Below are 12,669 nucleotides of genomic sequence, written 5' to 3'. Positions count from 1 at the left end.
ACGCTTGTAACCTGTATGGTTTTGCAAACCAGTGTCATCCCAATACACTCCATTAAAAAAAATCGTTTTGCTGTTATTTTATTGCCCAAATTTATACCCTAAAATGAACTTTTTCATTAGTGATTTCATGTAAATCCAGAATCATGATAAACCATTTTTCTATCATTTTTCCTTATTTTATTGGGCATTGGTATAGAGATTTGTTTGTTTTTTACTTGAAATGTATTTGGTTGGGCTAAAGTAATCCTTAAATGAAGCATTATGTAATAATGGATAGAAGGAAACTTGGTGTTCACATTATCTTGTTTGGAGCAAACCCAGGAATTTAATTAATGATACTTAGTATCTAGATAAGGAATAAAAATAACTTTTTTTTTTTAGCTCCCTCCTTGGGCCTGTGGATTCATAATGGATACAAATTCAGACCCAAAGAACTGTCCCTTTCAGCTTTGCTCTCCAATACGCCCCCCAAAATACTACACATACAAGTTTGCAGAAGGCAAACTGTTTGAGGAAACTGGGCATGAAGACCCAATCACCAAGACTAGCCGTGTTCTACGTCTGGAAGCCAAAAGCAAGGTAGGTCTGGATGATCACCACTCTCTGAAAGAGAGGGAAAGAAAGAAAGCCTCTCGTTCATCGAGTGTCGGGCAGTTGCTGGGTAAATCACTTCCGTAAAGTAGATCTCATACCGTAAGACCCACATGATTTCAGGAAATACATGGATTTTTTTTGTTGGTGGTGTTTTGTTTTCGTTTTTAATTTTAAGACTAAAAAATTCAAAACTAAGCCCTGGCTGGTGGAGCTCAGTGGATTGAGCGCAGGCCTGCGAACCACACGATCACAGTTCGATTCCCAGTCAGGGCACATGCCTGGGTGGCAGGCCAGTTCCCACCAGGGGACTCACGAGAGGCAACCATACATTGATGTTTCTCTCCTTCTCTCCTTCCCTTCCCCTCTAAGGATAAATAAATACAATCTTTTAAAAAAATACTCTTCCTTTAAAAAAAATTCAAAACTAGCACATCAAGCTCTTCATTTTAATAAATGCAAAAACAGAAGATAGGAAGTTTAAATTACTACTTTTCAGTCCATTTGATATACCTCTTAGGAAAAAAAATCATTGTTAACCACTTAATGTATTACCTTCCAGATTTTTGTGTTTTTCATCAACAAAATATGTATGTTTAGGCTTTGTTTTGTTTTACAAACAGTGGGATTTACACCACTCTCAAAATACTGTAATTATTGTACCCCAGATGTAAGCTAAGTTCTCAGAGAGCCAGGGCCTCGTTAAGAAAGGAAGCAGCGGCTGAGTGCATGGGCTGCTATAACTTTGCAGGCATTTGCGCCCTGCTGGGTGAATGCAGGGACCCAGCACGTGTGGGACTTGCTGTCATCCTGGCCTCTTCCTCTCCTTATGTTTTCTACCAGCAAGTATTTCTCTGCTTTGTGTAACTGAAGTTGGGGAGGAGGTAAGGAGATGAAAAGACCAAGATTATTCGATAGAAATCAGTCTACGTCATTGTATAAGAATGAATTGTACTGAGAAGTGAAAACTGTTATACCGTTGAACAAGTTTAGTATGGTAAAGAATAATAACAGAAAGAGTTCCTCCTTATTAGATAACACTCTGGGGCTGTGAAGTGAAGTGTTCAAAATGAGAATGAAAACAACAAGAGACACCCTGACTGGTTAGGAGCATTAGTCGGGCATCGAATCACAAAGGTGAAGGTTACAGCTTCCCTTCGCTTCGCCTGTCAGGGCACTTGCCTGGGTTGTGGATTCGTCCCATGCAGGTGGGGACGCGTAGGAGAGGCAACCAGTCAGTCCATGTTTCTCTCCCTCCCCTCCCCTCTCTCCAAAAATAAGTTAATAAAATCCTACTTTAAAAAAATAGGGAGAATGGTTTGGTTATATTCCTTTCCTCATGTAAATTGGTGCCGTTTCATTAGTTTCTATGAGTAGGGTGAGAACCCACTTTCCCACCCTATTTCAATGAAAAGGAGATTGGAAATAGTTCAGATTATTTTAATCTTATCTGTCCAGGGAGTGCCTAGTTTCAGTCAGTTGGGATTGATGAACATGGGCTACACTTACCCTAAAAGTAACTCAGGTGTTAAAATTTATAAAACTTACGTATAGCTCTTGCCGGGTAGCTCAGCTGGTGGGAGCGCTGTGCGCCTGTGCTGGGGCGGTGGGTGTGGTCCCTGGTCCAGGCAGCTGCAGTAGTCCACCAGTGAATGGGTGGGTGGGCGGGGCAACAGGTCGACGTCTGCCTCCTTTCCCCTCTAAAATCAGTAAATAAAAAAAAGGTTTTAGAGACTCACTTTCAAACATTAAAAAAAATAAAGCTCAACAGGGCTTTGAGGAGGCTGTCAGTGATTATCGGTAAGCTCAGTACAAGATTTCACGTGCTAATGTTGAGACTTCTGTAGTTTGCTTGTTTGTAAATATTTTAAGATGAAAGGTGCTGGTATGTAGCCCCAGGTATAGGAAGCACGTCTGGCCTTAATAGGTGTTTGGGCTTGTCCTGAAAGAATGCAGTAGTATGGGGTAGTGAAGAACTCTTTAAAATCATTTTGTTGTCACAAAAAGCTGCATTTAATAAAGTGGGTTCAAGTCATAGTCTTGCTGCTCTTTTCTAGTTAATGTTACAGGTCAGCGAGTCACTAAGTATAACAGATTTTAAAGACCATGACTCTCTGTCTTAATTAAAGGATGTTTCTGCTTCAGGTCAATAAGCAGGACATGAACTAGGGGATAAAAAACTTTTAAAATGCTCTTCTTCACATGCATAGTTGATCTTCATTTCCAGGATGGGAAATCAGTGCCCATGACAGTTTTCCACAAAACGGATTCCGAGGACCTGCAGAAAAAGCCTCTCCTGGTGCACGTGTACGGCGCTTATGGCATGGACTTGAAAATGAACTTCCGGCCTGAAAGGCGGGTGTTGGTCGACGATGGATGGATATTAGCATACTGCCATGTTCGGTGAGTTGGCACACGGAACCTGGCATGTGAGTGCTAGCACACTGTCACAGATGTCCCAGAGAGCTGTGTCAAGGGCGGGAGTGTGTTTGCCCACTCGCGTTGCTGAATTTCTGTTCTCCCAGATCCATGCTGGTGGAGCCCGATCCAGTAACATTAGTTGATCCAAACAGCAAAACGGAACATATTTTAGGATTTTGTTTTTGTACCAGATTTTTAAAATAATACCAGGCTTTTATTTAGTAATATTATTATTTCCATTCAATTTTCCTGAGTTTGGAGTTTTCTAAAATAGCCTCTTAAGCTGAACTCCTTTTTCCTACTCTGACTTCCGTTTTATTTCAGCTGTGTTCAAGACAAATATTATTTCATTTCTGCTTAAAAATTTCCCATCTCCGTAATCAAATCCAAATTGCTCAGTATTTAACATCCCAGTGACCTCGCCTATCTCTGTAGTGGCATCCGGCATCTCTCCCAACACGTCCTGTGCTCCCGCCGCACCCATCCCACACACCCAGCCTTGCTACATCCTTTCAGGGGACAAGCTTTTTGCCCTCTGTGCCCTGCACATGCTGTGTCTTCATGCTTTCCCTTTCGTTGCCTTCTGGGAATTCATAATCTTCCTTCAAGACTCAGCTTAAGTATTAACTCCATCTAAAGCATTCATGTTCCTGACTCGCGAATGTGCCCCCAACCTGACGAGTGGATGTCCCTCCCTCTGCTTCGGTGATGCCTTAAATACACTCTTGTTACAGCAGTGGCATGTTGCCTGGGAGCTGTTTTCCTTCCCCACAAAGTTATGATCTTCTCCAGGGTAGGGGGTTTTCGCTTTTTTATATTTTTAAGGCCTGCATTTAGCACAGTGTCTGGTAAATAGTAAGCAGGCACTCAAAACATATTTGTTGAATCAGTTTTTGATTGTCTCTATCAGGGGTTAGCAAACTGTTCTCTAAAAAACCAAATTATAAACATTTTAGGCTTTGCAGCCCACATAAGGTCTCTGCTGTATATTCCTGGTTGGGTTTTTTTCCTCCCAACCTTTAAAAATGTGAAAACCTTTAGCTTGAGGGCTATACGAAAACAGGCCTCTGGTAGATTAGGCCCACAGGCTATAGTTTGCTGACCCCCGACCTATATTATTAATTTTTCCCCACTAAAAAACCTCTTTGCTCTTTAATTGCAGGGGTGGTGGTGAATTAGGCCTCCAGTGGCACGCTGATGGCCGTCTAACTAAAAAACTCAATGGCCTTGCCGACTTAGAAGCTTGCATTAAGACGCTTCATGGCCAAGGCTTTTCTCAGCCGAGCCTAACAACCCTGACCGCTTTCAGTGCGGGAGGGGTGCTTGTGGGAGCACTGTGCAATTCTAATCCAGAACTCCTGAGAGCCGTGACTTTGGAGGTGAGTACATGCTGTCTTGCTATTTACAGGCTGGGGAGGCACAGAGCCACAGGCTGCCCTAAGGGAAAAAATTAAGTTCACCATCACATATGAGTATAACAAAGCTTTTAAACACAGAATTGTAGCTCTGGGAGAACTTGTAAAGTTATTTTAATCCAACTACTTACTGACTCATTCTTCCCTGACAGTGTTCTTAATTCAATTTTAAGGATTTTCATGGAAGGATGTTAATGGCTATTCCTACTGATCATTTTTATTTGTAAGGCCATTTAGACTTGGGGGAGGGAACGAAGCAGGCATGACTCGTCAGTTCCAGGAAGCAGGGCAGAGCGCACCGTGACTCTGGAATGCCCCAAATTGTTGACTGTCGCTCATCAGCATTTCAGTCCTGGATTTAGGGGCTCTCTATTTTTAGGTGCTCTGTTCCTTAATGGTTCTTGGGGGTAGTTTTTCTACACTTAAATTAAAACATCTTGCTCTGTTCTGAAAATGTTTGATAGTCATTTCCTGGTATCCGGAATGATGAAGTTATAGCAGCTTATGTCACCTGTCATTCTCCTGCTTCTTGGTTAGATACTCTAGAAAATACGACTGGGATGAGCAGAGTAGATTATTTTTAGACTTTTTTTTATTTTGAGGGTGTGGGGTATACACTGTGGGTTTGTATTAAGTAAATGTGTTAAGTAATCCTAAACTGTAAATCCGTTTTTTAAATAGAAATGCTAATTGTAGGAGAAAAATCTATGCACAAAGATAATAATGGCAAAATCGTTTACAACATAAAGAAAATGTAACTAACCTTTGACTTTTAGAAATTAGGAAGGAAATGAGGTATGTACGTTTAAGGATACTTATCCCACATTGCTTATAATAGTGAAGAACTGGACCCACCTGTGTACCCAGCAGCGAGTATCTGTATATGAGTCAAAGTTCTTGATCAGAAGCACCAGAAACCAGCTCTTGACCAATTTAAACAGAAAAGGGATTTATTAAAGCATGTTGGGCGAGGGTGGGTATAAAAGCAGTCTCAGAGGCTGCACAGCTGGACGCATGTCCAAAATATGCCGTAAAGCTGTCCCTGGATGCTCTCACTGCCACCACTGCTGGGCACAAGTCACCTCACACTGCTGGTGTTGCTTCTAGAAACTCAATATAGCTGTAGCAGTTCTGCCAGAATAAATTCTCTGTGTTCCCTACTTCTTTGAGCCAGTAACTTCCCATTGAGAGTTTGGTGCACGTTATGTCTGATTGGTGGGCCTAAGTCCTGTGGTCATTGTCACACTGCAGGGAGAGCTGGGAAAGGAACTGTCTGTCATTTGGTGTCTCTACAAGGAGAGACAAGCTGCCTCAGAAGGTTTGGGAGGCTCTAATGCAGAAAGGGAGTTCAGATGTCAGGCAGCCAACAAGAATTAGATGTGCCCGCTATGTATGGGTGGATAATGTTAATATGAGAGAAGGTTGAAGCGCATGCTGACGAGACTGTAAGGCTAAGTGAAAAAGCAGCTGCCATTTTATTACATGTTTAACACTGGTTATGAGCCAGTGAGTGGTTTTTCTCATCTTTCAACCTGGATGTTGTCCAGATCTCCTTCAATTAGCATTTATCTTTATTTTAATGTATAATATACATCTGGTGAAGAAGAGTTTATTCATGTGTCACTGAGTGTCTATTTTTAATTTTTAATCTTGGTAAATAACATCGACCTCTTCACCTTTTTTTACTGCACAGTCCAGTGGCGTTAGGCACGTTCACGCTGCTCTGCAGCCAATCTCCAGGGCTCTTCACGTGCAAAACTGAAGTCCCGTACTCGCTAAGGAGCAGCTCTGTAGTCCCCCTCCCCCAGCCCCACTGTTACACTGTCTGTCTCTGAACTTGGCTACTCTAAGGTGCCGCCTGTGAATGGAATCATACAATGTTCTTTGTTCCACTCAGATAGATGTAGTGTGTGTTGTAACACGTGTCAGAATTGTCTTCCTGAGGAGCTAGCCATCCTGGTGGACTGAGGTGGCAGCGTTTATTACTTTTACATAAAAATGTATGCGTGGGAATAAAAGGTGCAAAAACTGTAAAATTAGAAAATTAACCCATTTCTTATATATGTATGTCACTTAAGGGGGTTCTATTTTTATATGAATGTCGTAAAGTCTGAGTCCCTTGAAGGCCAGTTACAGACGCCAGGCCCTGGGCAGGACCGAGCACTTGGTCTGGCTCCTGCAGCCGTGTGGCTTCTGAGCTCTTGACTCTCGTGCCGCACGTGTGCCCGCAGCGTGTTTCCCTGAAACTCATTTCACTGACCTGTCAAAGTGTAAGTCTCTTTGGCCTTTTTGGGTTTTTTTTTTTTGTTTTTCTTTTAGGCACCTTTCTTGGATGTTCTCAACACCATGATGGACACTACACTCCCCCTGACACTGGAAGAATTAGAAGAGTGGGGGAATCCTGCTTCTGACGATAAACACAAGAACTACATAAAACGATACTGTCCCTATCAAAATATTAAACCTCAGGTAGTGAGAGTTACGACGTCACTATTCGGAAGGGACAGGATAATCAAAAGGGCGCCCACCTGAGTGGAGGCCCGAGCTCGGTCGACCTTGAGCTTGTCCCTCCTGATCGGACCGAGCAGCTTTCGGCACCGTCCCCGCCCCGTTGCACGTTTGTTTCAGCACGGCCGTGGCCTCTCTGGTCGGGAAAGGCTATTCCGGGTAGCGAGTAGACCAGTGCTGGAATACCGTAGCTCTCTCAAGATATCCAATAAGAAAAACAACATCTAGCACTAAGGGGGGAAAATGGGAGGGCATTATTTTTCATAATCTATGAGGTAGGAGGAGGCCATAAGGAATAATACAAATTCTTTGTGCATCGATTTTCTCGCAGCATTATCCTTCAGTTCACATCACAGCTTATGAAAATGACGAACGTGTGCCTCTGAAAGGAATCGTAAACTATACTGAGAAGCTCAAGGAAGCCGTTGCAGAGCATGCTAAGGACGCCGGTGAAGGTAGGAGGCCACCTGGAAGCAAGGAACATAGCTGAATGGACTGTTACCTTTCGCATACCACTCAGAGTACTGTTTTACGTACAGACCAAATCCTCACCCTGGGATTTGGGGCAGATTGACTACCAATGGAAGCATACATTTTAACTGTAACTACCCTGCCTCTTTTTCAAAGGACAATATTAAAGTAAGGTAGGCAAGGCACCAAAAAAAGTAAAATTAAATAGCAAATATAAATTGGAGATACACTCTCTATCATACAGCCATTCATTTATTTAATAGTATTAACTGAGGCATTGTTCTTGGGAACCTCTGAAAAAAAAATCAGATTCTAAAGTTTCTGCCGCGGAGCTGCAGTGTCCAAACTAGCAACTTTAATTTTCCCTAGATCTTAGTATTTTATTAACAAGAACTCTTACCCATTTTCCTTGCTGAGACGTGCCAAGACAGACCTTCAGGACGCGGCGGCAGGGACCCACATTCAGGTGTTCAGGCAGCTGCCCCGCGGTTGACTCTGCCTCACCCTCACCACTGCTGTAGTTGGCGTTTCCTAATCTCAAGACTCTCGGACTCCACCAGGCTTCCTTCTCGGTCACAGCCTTGTCCGTGTTGCCCTCCGGTCTCTTCCTACAGCCACTGGTTCCCCTCCTGCCTTCCTGGTTTCAGAAACTTACCTTCTGCTTGCCCCTTCCAGTCTCTTTGTAGGCAGTGCTGGTTTATGCCTTTATCCTTCACTACTATTTTAATAGATTAGTTGGGAAAAGAGGGAAGAAATAGGCCTCAGTTGGCCGAAAACTTTTTAATTGTTTTATCTGTTAACTCTTTCCAGGCTATCAGGCCCCCGATATTATTTTAGACATTCAGCCTGGAGGCAATCACGTGATTGAGGACTCTCACAAAAAGGTATGTCATTGATCCCTTCTCAGTTGCCAGACCCCCAGGTAGAGAGGTCTTGTACTCCACCCTGAGTGGTTGGGGCAGGGTTTGGGACAGCGGCTTTACAAGGGCTGAGCTGTGACCAAGACCCAAGAGGGTGGGGAGCAACAGAGTGGGTTAGGGGAGGAGCCGCCCTCTAGCGCTTGTGGGCTCTGTTAACATAATTGACCCTTAACTGTTGGGAGCCTCTGCCTCTGTCCAAATAGAAGTACCCCGGCTGTAAATGCCAACTTCAGGGTTGGGTGAAGAAGGTGGACAGGCAGGCTTTAACACCACAGTTTTACTACAAAGGCCTTCATTCTAATTTGTTTAATGTCTCTTTTAGATTACAGCTCAAATTAAATTCCTGTACGAGGAACTTGGACTTGACAGCACCAGTGTGTTCGAGAATCTTAAGAAATACGTAAAATTCTAAAATGTTGCATTCAAGGAAAATTGAGAACATTGAAGTATTTTCTAGTTTTACTTGCTATTGGGTTAGCAAAAGTGAGCATTTTTTTTAAGTTAGTGAATAGTTTATAAAAATTTGCTTCTCTTTCCAAATTTTGTTTAGTGTGCATCTCGCTTGTGCTGTTCTCTCCTTGGTGTATATGCTCCTTAACCTGGGAAAGTAGTTTTCTAATCACGCTCCTTAGAAGGACGTGGAGCGGGGGTGGAGGAAGGATTGGTCACGGCAGAACTCCCCCCGACCCCATCAGAACAGCTCTGTTTTTGTCCGTTTTACCGAAATTTTCTTTGAACAGTTTACAAGTCAAGGCCCTGCCTCTTTGCTAGTGAACATTTTTGGTGGTGCCTCTTTGCTAGTGAACATTTTTGGTGGTAGTGAACATTTTCTAGCTTAGCTCTTAGCTCTTAGCTAGAGCTAAGTCATCCTCTAGCTCCTGTGCCTGTATTTTATGGAGTAAGAACACTCTTCACATTAAAGTGCATTAGATCTTTCTAATAATCTGGAGTCCTGAGGCATTCTGATGGTCTCTGTTGATGCCATCTCAGTAAAGTTATGAGTTCCTGCAAACAATAGTTTTCTTTAAAACATTTTATTATTCTTTAAAAACATTGGAGAAGTTTTCCTGAAGCAGTTACATTCAAGTTCATCAAGTTTACCTAGCAGCATGCTATACATGAAATCAATGCAGACGCTGAGAACAGCCGAAGGCCGGGGCCATCGTCCCTGTCACGGGGGCGGCTAACACAAGCTGTACAGGACGTTGAGCGCGCTGGAGTAGCACGCCCGGCTGGAGACAAAGCATCGGTCTCGGACGCCGGGCTGGTAGTGAAGGAGGCCCTTCGTGCTGTACTCGAGGATGAGGCCTTCTCCCTTGTCCACCGTGACAGCCTGGGTATCGACTTCCCGTCCCGTGTTGGCGGAGTTGGTACTTAACCTTATCCTCACTTGTGTGGGAATATCGGAAATCATGCCCTTCAGATTTAGCTGCGATGATTCTCCAAAATTCAGAACCACGAGAAAGATTCTGTCGATGCCGTCCATTTCTCTTGTGTACACGACAAAGTGGCTGTCGGTCCTCAAATAGCAGAACCAGCCCCTGCTGAGGAGCAGCTCATTGGAACGAAGTAAGCTTAATTCTTGATACAACGTTAATGCTGAGCCGGGCTGAGTCTTTTGGACCTTTAAAAAAAAGGTATTTAAAAGCCATTAAGATAAATATTTGATTCTTATTAGAGTTTTGAAAAACATTTCTGTTATCAAATAAGAAATTTTCCAAAAAACTTGCTTCAGTTTTGCCCCTTATAATAATCACCGAATTGTACATATTGAGAAGTAGGCCAGGATAGTTTACTTCACTGCTGGTAGAAATTGTAAGTGCGGGGTTTCACCTTGTCAGTATGTGCTACGTCGTAGCCGGCAATGATGTAGAGGCCAAATTTAACGTGACTTTAACAAGTGTCTATGTCTGAGTTCATGGATATTTCACCTGCCTAAATAAAGCCCCCGTCTGGTCTGTTGTAACTGGCAGAAAAGCAGCCATGATGACCAGGGACTCTGGGAACTTCTGGGGAACCGGGGCTACTGTGTTCCTTTTATAGCATGATGTATAGGTCACCATAACTTCAGCTGCGTAAAGTAAAAGTTAGTGCATTGCTTAAAACCATTAAAATAACATGTACGTTAAAGAAAATTTGGATTTACTTATTATTAACAACATACATAATTTAATGTCTTTTTCTTCATTTTNGCCATGATGACCAGGGACTCTGGGAACTTCTGGGGAACCGGGGCTACTGTGTTCCTTTTATAGCATGATGTATAGGTCACCATAACTTCAGCTGCGTAAAGTAAAAGTTAGTGCATTGCTTAAAACCATTAAAATAACATGTACGTTAAAGAAAATTTGGATTTACTTATTAACAACATACATAATTTAATGTCTTTTTCTTCATTTTTTAACATTTCAAGCATCTTCCATTTTTATATAACTTCATAAATGTCACTTTAATGGCATAATAATTCTGTGAAATGGTTATATTCCCTTTCGTTTCAAAACTCAAGTTTCTAATATTTCCTTATATCCTTAATATCCCCTCTATGTGGGTCATGTATTCAGGATGTGAGTGTCAGAAAGACGGTTACAGTGTCAGAGCGTACGGACACTCGATGCCAGATTCCCTGTCGGAGCTGTTGCCGAACCAGTGATGGCGCCCACGTCCTTTTGCTCCCCCCCGATGCTGACGTGGCGGCTTTGGTGGTGGTTTGGGGGCAGGTGCCGAATGGGTAGTCTTCAGTGAGTATCTAATGGGTGTTTAAAGTACGTTTACTCTCTGTTGACAGGTACAAAGGTATTTATGGTGCGTGTATATGGTGTATGTATATGACTTGTCGGATTACTGTTGACATTTTCCATAGCCTTAGATAATGCATGAAAAAGCCTACTTCAGTACGACTCCCAGAAGAAGGGCCCAGTAAGTGTTAACTGCTGTTTTTGTCTACTTGATTTACCACTTTCTCGAAGTGTGTGGAAGTGACGCTCTGTAATTGTGGACTTGTCGGTTTCTCTTTGTGTTTCTCAGAGTACTGGTTTTTATGTATTTTGAAGTTATTGTTAGATGCATAGATTCATGATTTATAGTGGAATGTTCTTTATCAGTTTTTTAAAATTTGCCTTTGTCTCGGTGCTTTTCATATTGAATTCTATTTTGTCTGCTATTAAATATTTCCACACATGCTTTTTTGTAACTTTGCTTTTTTTTAGTAGGAAATGCATGTATACAGTATAAAACTCAATTATAAGGTGAATATGTAAATATAGCAAATAAAAAGGTTTTCTTCAACACCCTTCCCCAGCTTCCCAGCGCCTCTGTCAGAGGTGGACACTGTTGCCGTTTACATTCTCTTTCATTTTTGTTTGTCACAAAATGAGCCCGCTGCGCCTCTGCCAAGATTCACACACTCTGGCACACGTGGCATCTCACCCTTCTGTGCTCTTTACTGTTTAGCACATGTTAGAGACGGTCTCGTGTCAGTGCGCATGGAACCTCCCTCACTCTTTTTAAAGTTGCATATTAGTCCATGGTGCAGATAATCATAGTTACAAATGTGATTAAATTACATTTGAACTACATCTAAGGATACAGAGACCCATAGGGAAGGAAATGACTCCACTGTGTAGATTAACCACAATCACACATAGGATTAAATTACATTTAAATCATATCTAAAGATACAGATATCTGGGAATGAAATTACTCGGTCTAAAGGGATTAATGCAGTTTTTGTTTTGATGGCTACAGCCAGGAGGCGAGCATTCTTTTTGTTAGCATTTGTCTTCAATGTCAGAATTTTGATTCCGTGTCCTTTTGTTTAAGTCTTCTGTCAGATTTGCCTTATCTAATGGGAGAGTTTTAGCTTTTAATAAGTAAATTTAACGCATTTATATTCATGGTTACCATATGTTTAGACATAATCCTGTAGCCTAATTTTCTCTTGCAGTTGTACTTTTTTCTTTTTTTTGCTTTTTAGCATTTTATTGGATCTGTTGGTTATCTTAATGTAATTTTTGCCTTCTAATGTTCTTTGAAAATTATACAGCCGGGTCTGTCCTTCTAATGGCTACCCCTAATATTCTAGTGACAATTCTAAAATATATTTTAATGTTTTATATCTCTTCTCTATCTGTACTGTCCAGCATGGTAGCCACGAGCTACTGAGCACCCCCAGAACTGAGTTTTTAATCTTTACTAGTCCACAGTATTGAGGAAGTTTGCTGAACTTGATCACCATGGAAACAGAAAATAGTATAGGCAAAAAAAGGGTGTGCTTTTCTAGAACAGCTGCTTTGGGGGACTGTTCATATCTTTAGTTTCTCCAGGTATATGAGCTTGCTCTCAAG

General features: G+C 42.1%; 2 protein-coding genes across 5 annotated transcripts in view; one reads left to right on the top strand and one right to left on the bottom strand.

Moving 5' to 3' along the window:
• PREPL (prolyl endopeptidase like) overlaps positions 1 to 9,269 on the top strand; it is a 32,902-nt gene extending 23,633 nt beyond the window's left edge. For 3 of the 4 annotated variants that reach the window (XM_037066505.1, XM_037066507.1, XM_037066508.1), the window contains 8 exons: positions 382 to 579; positions 2,819 to 2,994; positions 4,175 to 4,391; positions 6,747 to 6,896; positions 7,267 to 7,390; positions 8,217 to 8,290; positions 8,649 to 9,112; positions 9,186 to 9,269. In XM_037066505.1, the coding sequence (XP_036922400.1) occupies positions 382 to 579; positions 2,819 to 2,994; positions 4,175 to 4,391; positions 6,747 to 6,896; positions 7,267 to 7,390; positions 8,217 to 8,290; positions 8,649 to 8,738 (1,029 nt within the window). In that variant the 3' untranslated portion in view covers positions 8,739 to 9,112; positions 9,186 to 9,269. Of the gene's footprint in view, positions 1 to 381; positions 580 to 2,818; positions 2,995 to 4,174; positions 4,392 to 6,746; positions 6,897 to 7,266; positions 7,391 to 8,216; positions 8,291 to 8,648; positions 9,143 to 9,185 lie in introns of all 4 variants that reach the window. The other variant, XM_037066506.1, reaches the window with a different exon arrangement.
• Positions 9,270 to 9,344: 75 nt separating this feature from the next.
• Positions 9,345 to 12,669, bottom strand: part of SLC3A1 (solute carrier family 3 member 1) — a 31,180-nt gene continuing 27,855 nt past the window's right edge. Inside the window, exon 10 of the mRNA XM_037066510.1 lies at positions 9,345 to 9,950. Coding sequence (XP_036922405.1) covers positions 9,510 to 9,950 — 441 coding nt within the window. The 3' untranslated portion in view covers positions 9,345 to 9,509. The remainder of the gene's footprint in view (positions 9,951 to 12,669) is intronic.

The sequence above is a fragment of the Sturnira hondurensis genome, unplaced genomic scaffold (genome assembly GCF_014824575.4).
Source record: "Sturnira hondurensis isolate 20B ecotype Veracruz unplaced genomic scaffold, ASM1482457v3 Scaffold0016663, whole genome shotgun sequence".
NCBI classification, from domain to species: Eukaryota; Metazoa; Chordata; class Mammalia; order Chiroptera; family Phyllostomidae; genus Sturnira; species Sturnira hondurensis.
Note: the sequence above shows the minus strand (reverse complement) of the source record. Positions and strands in the feature narration are given on the sequence as shown.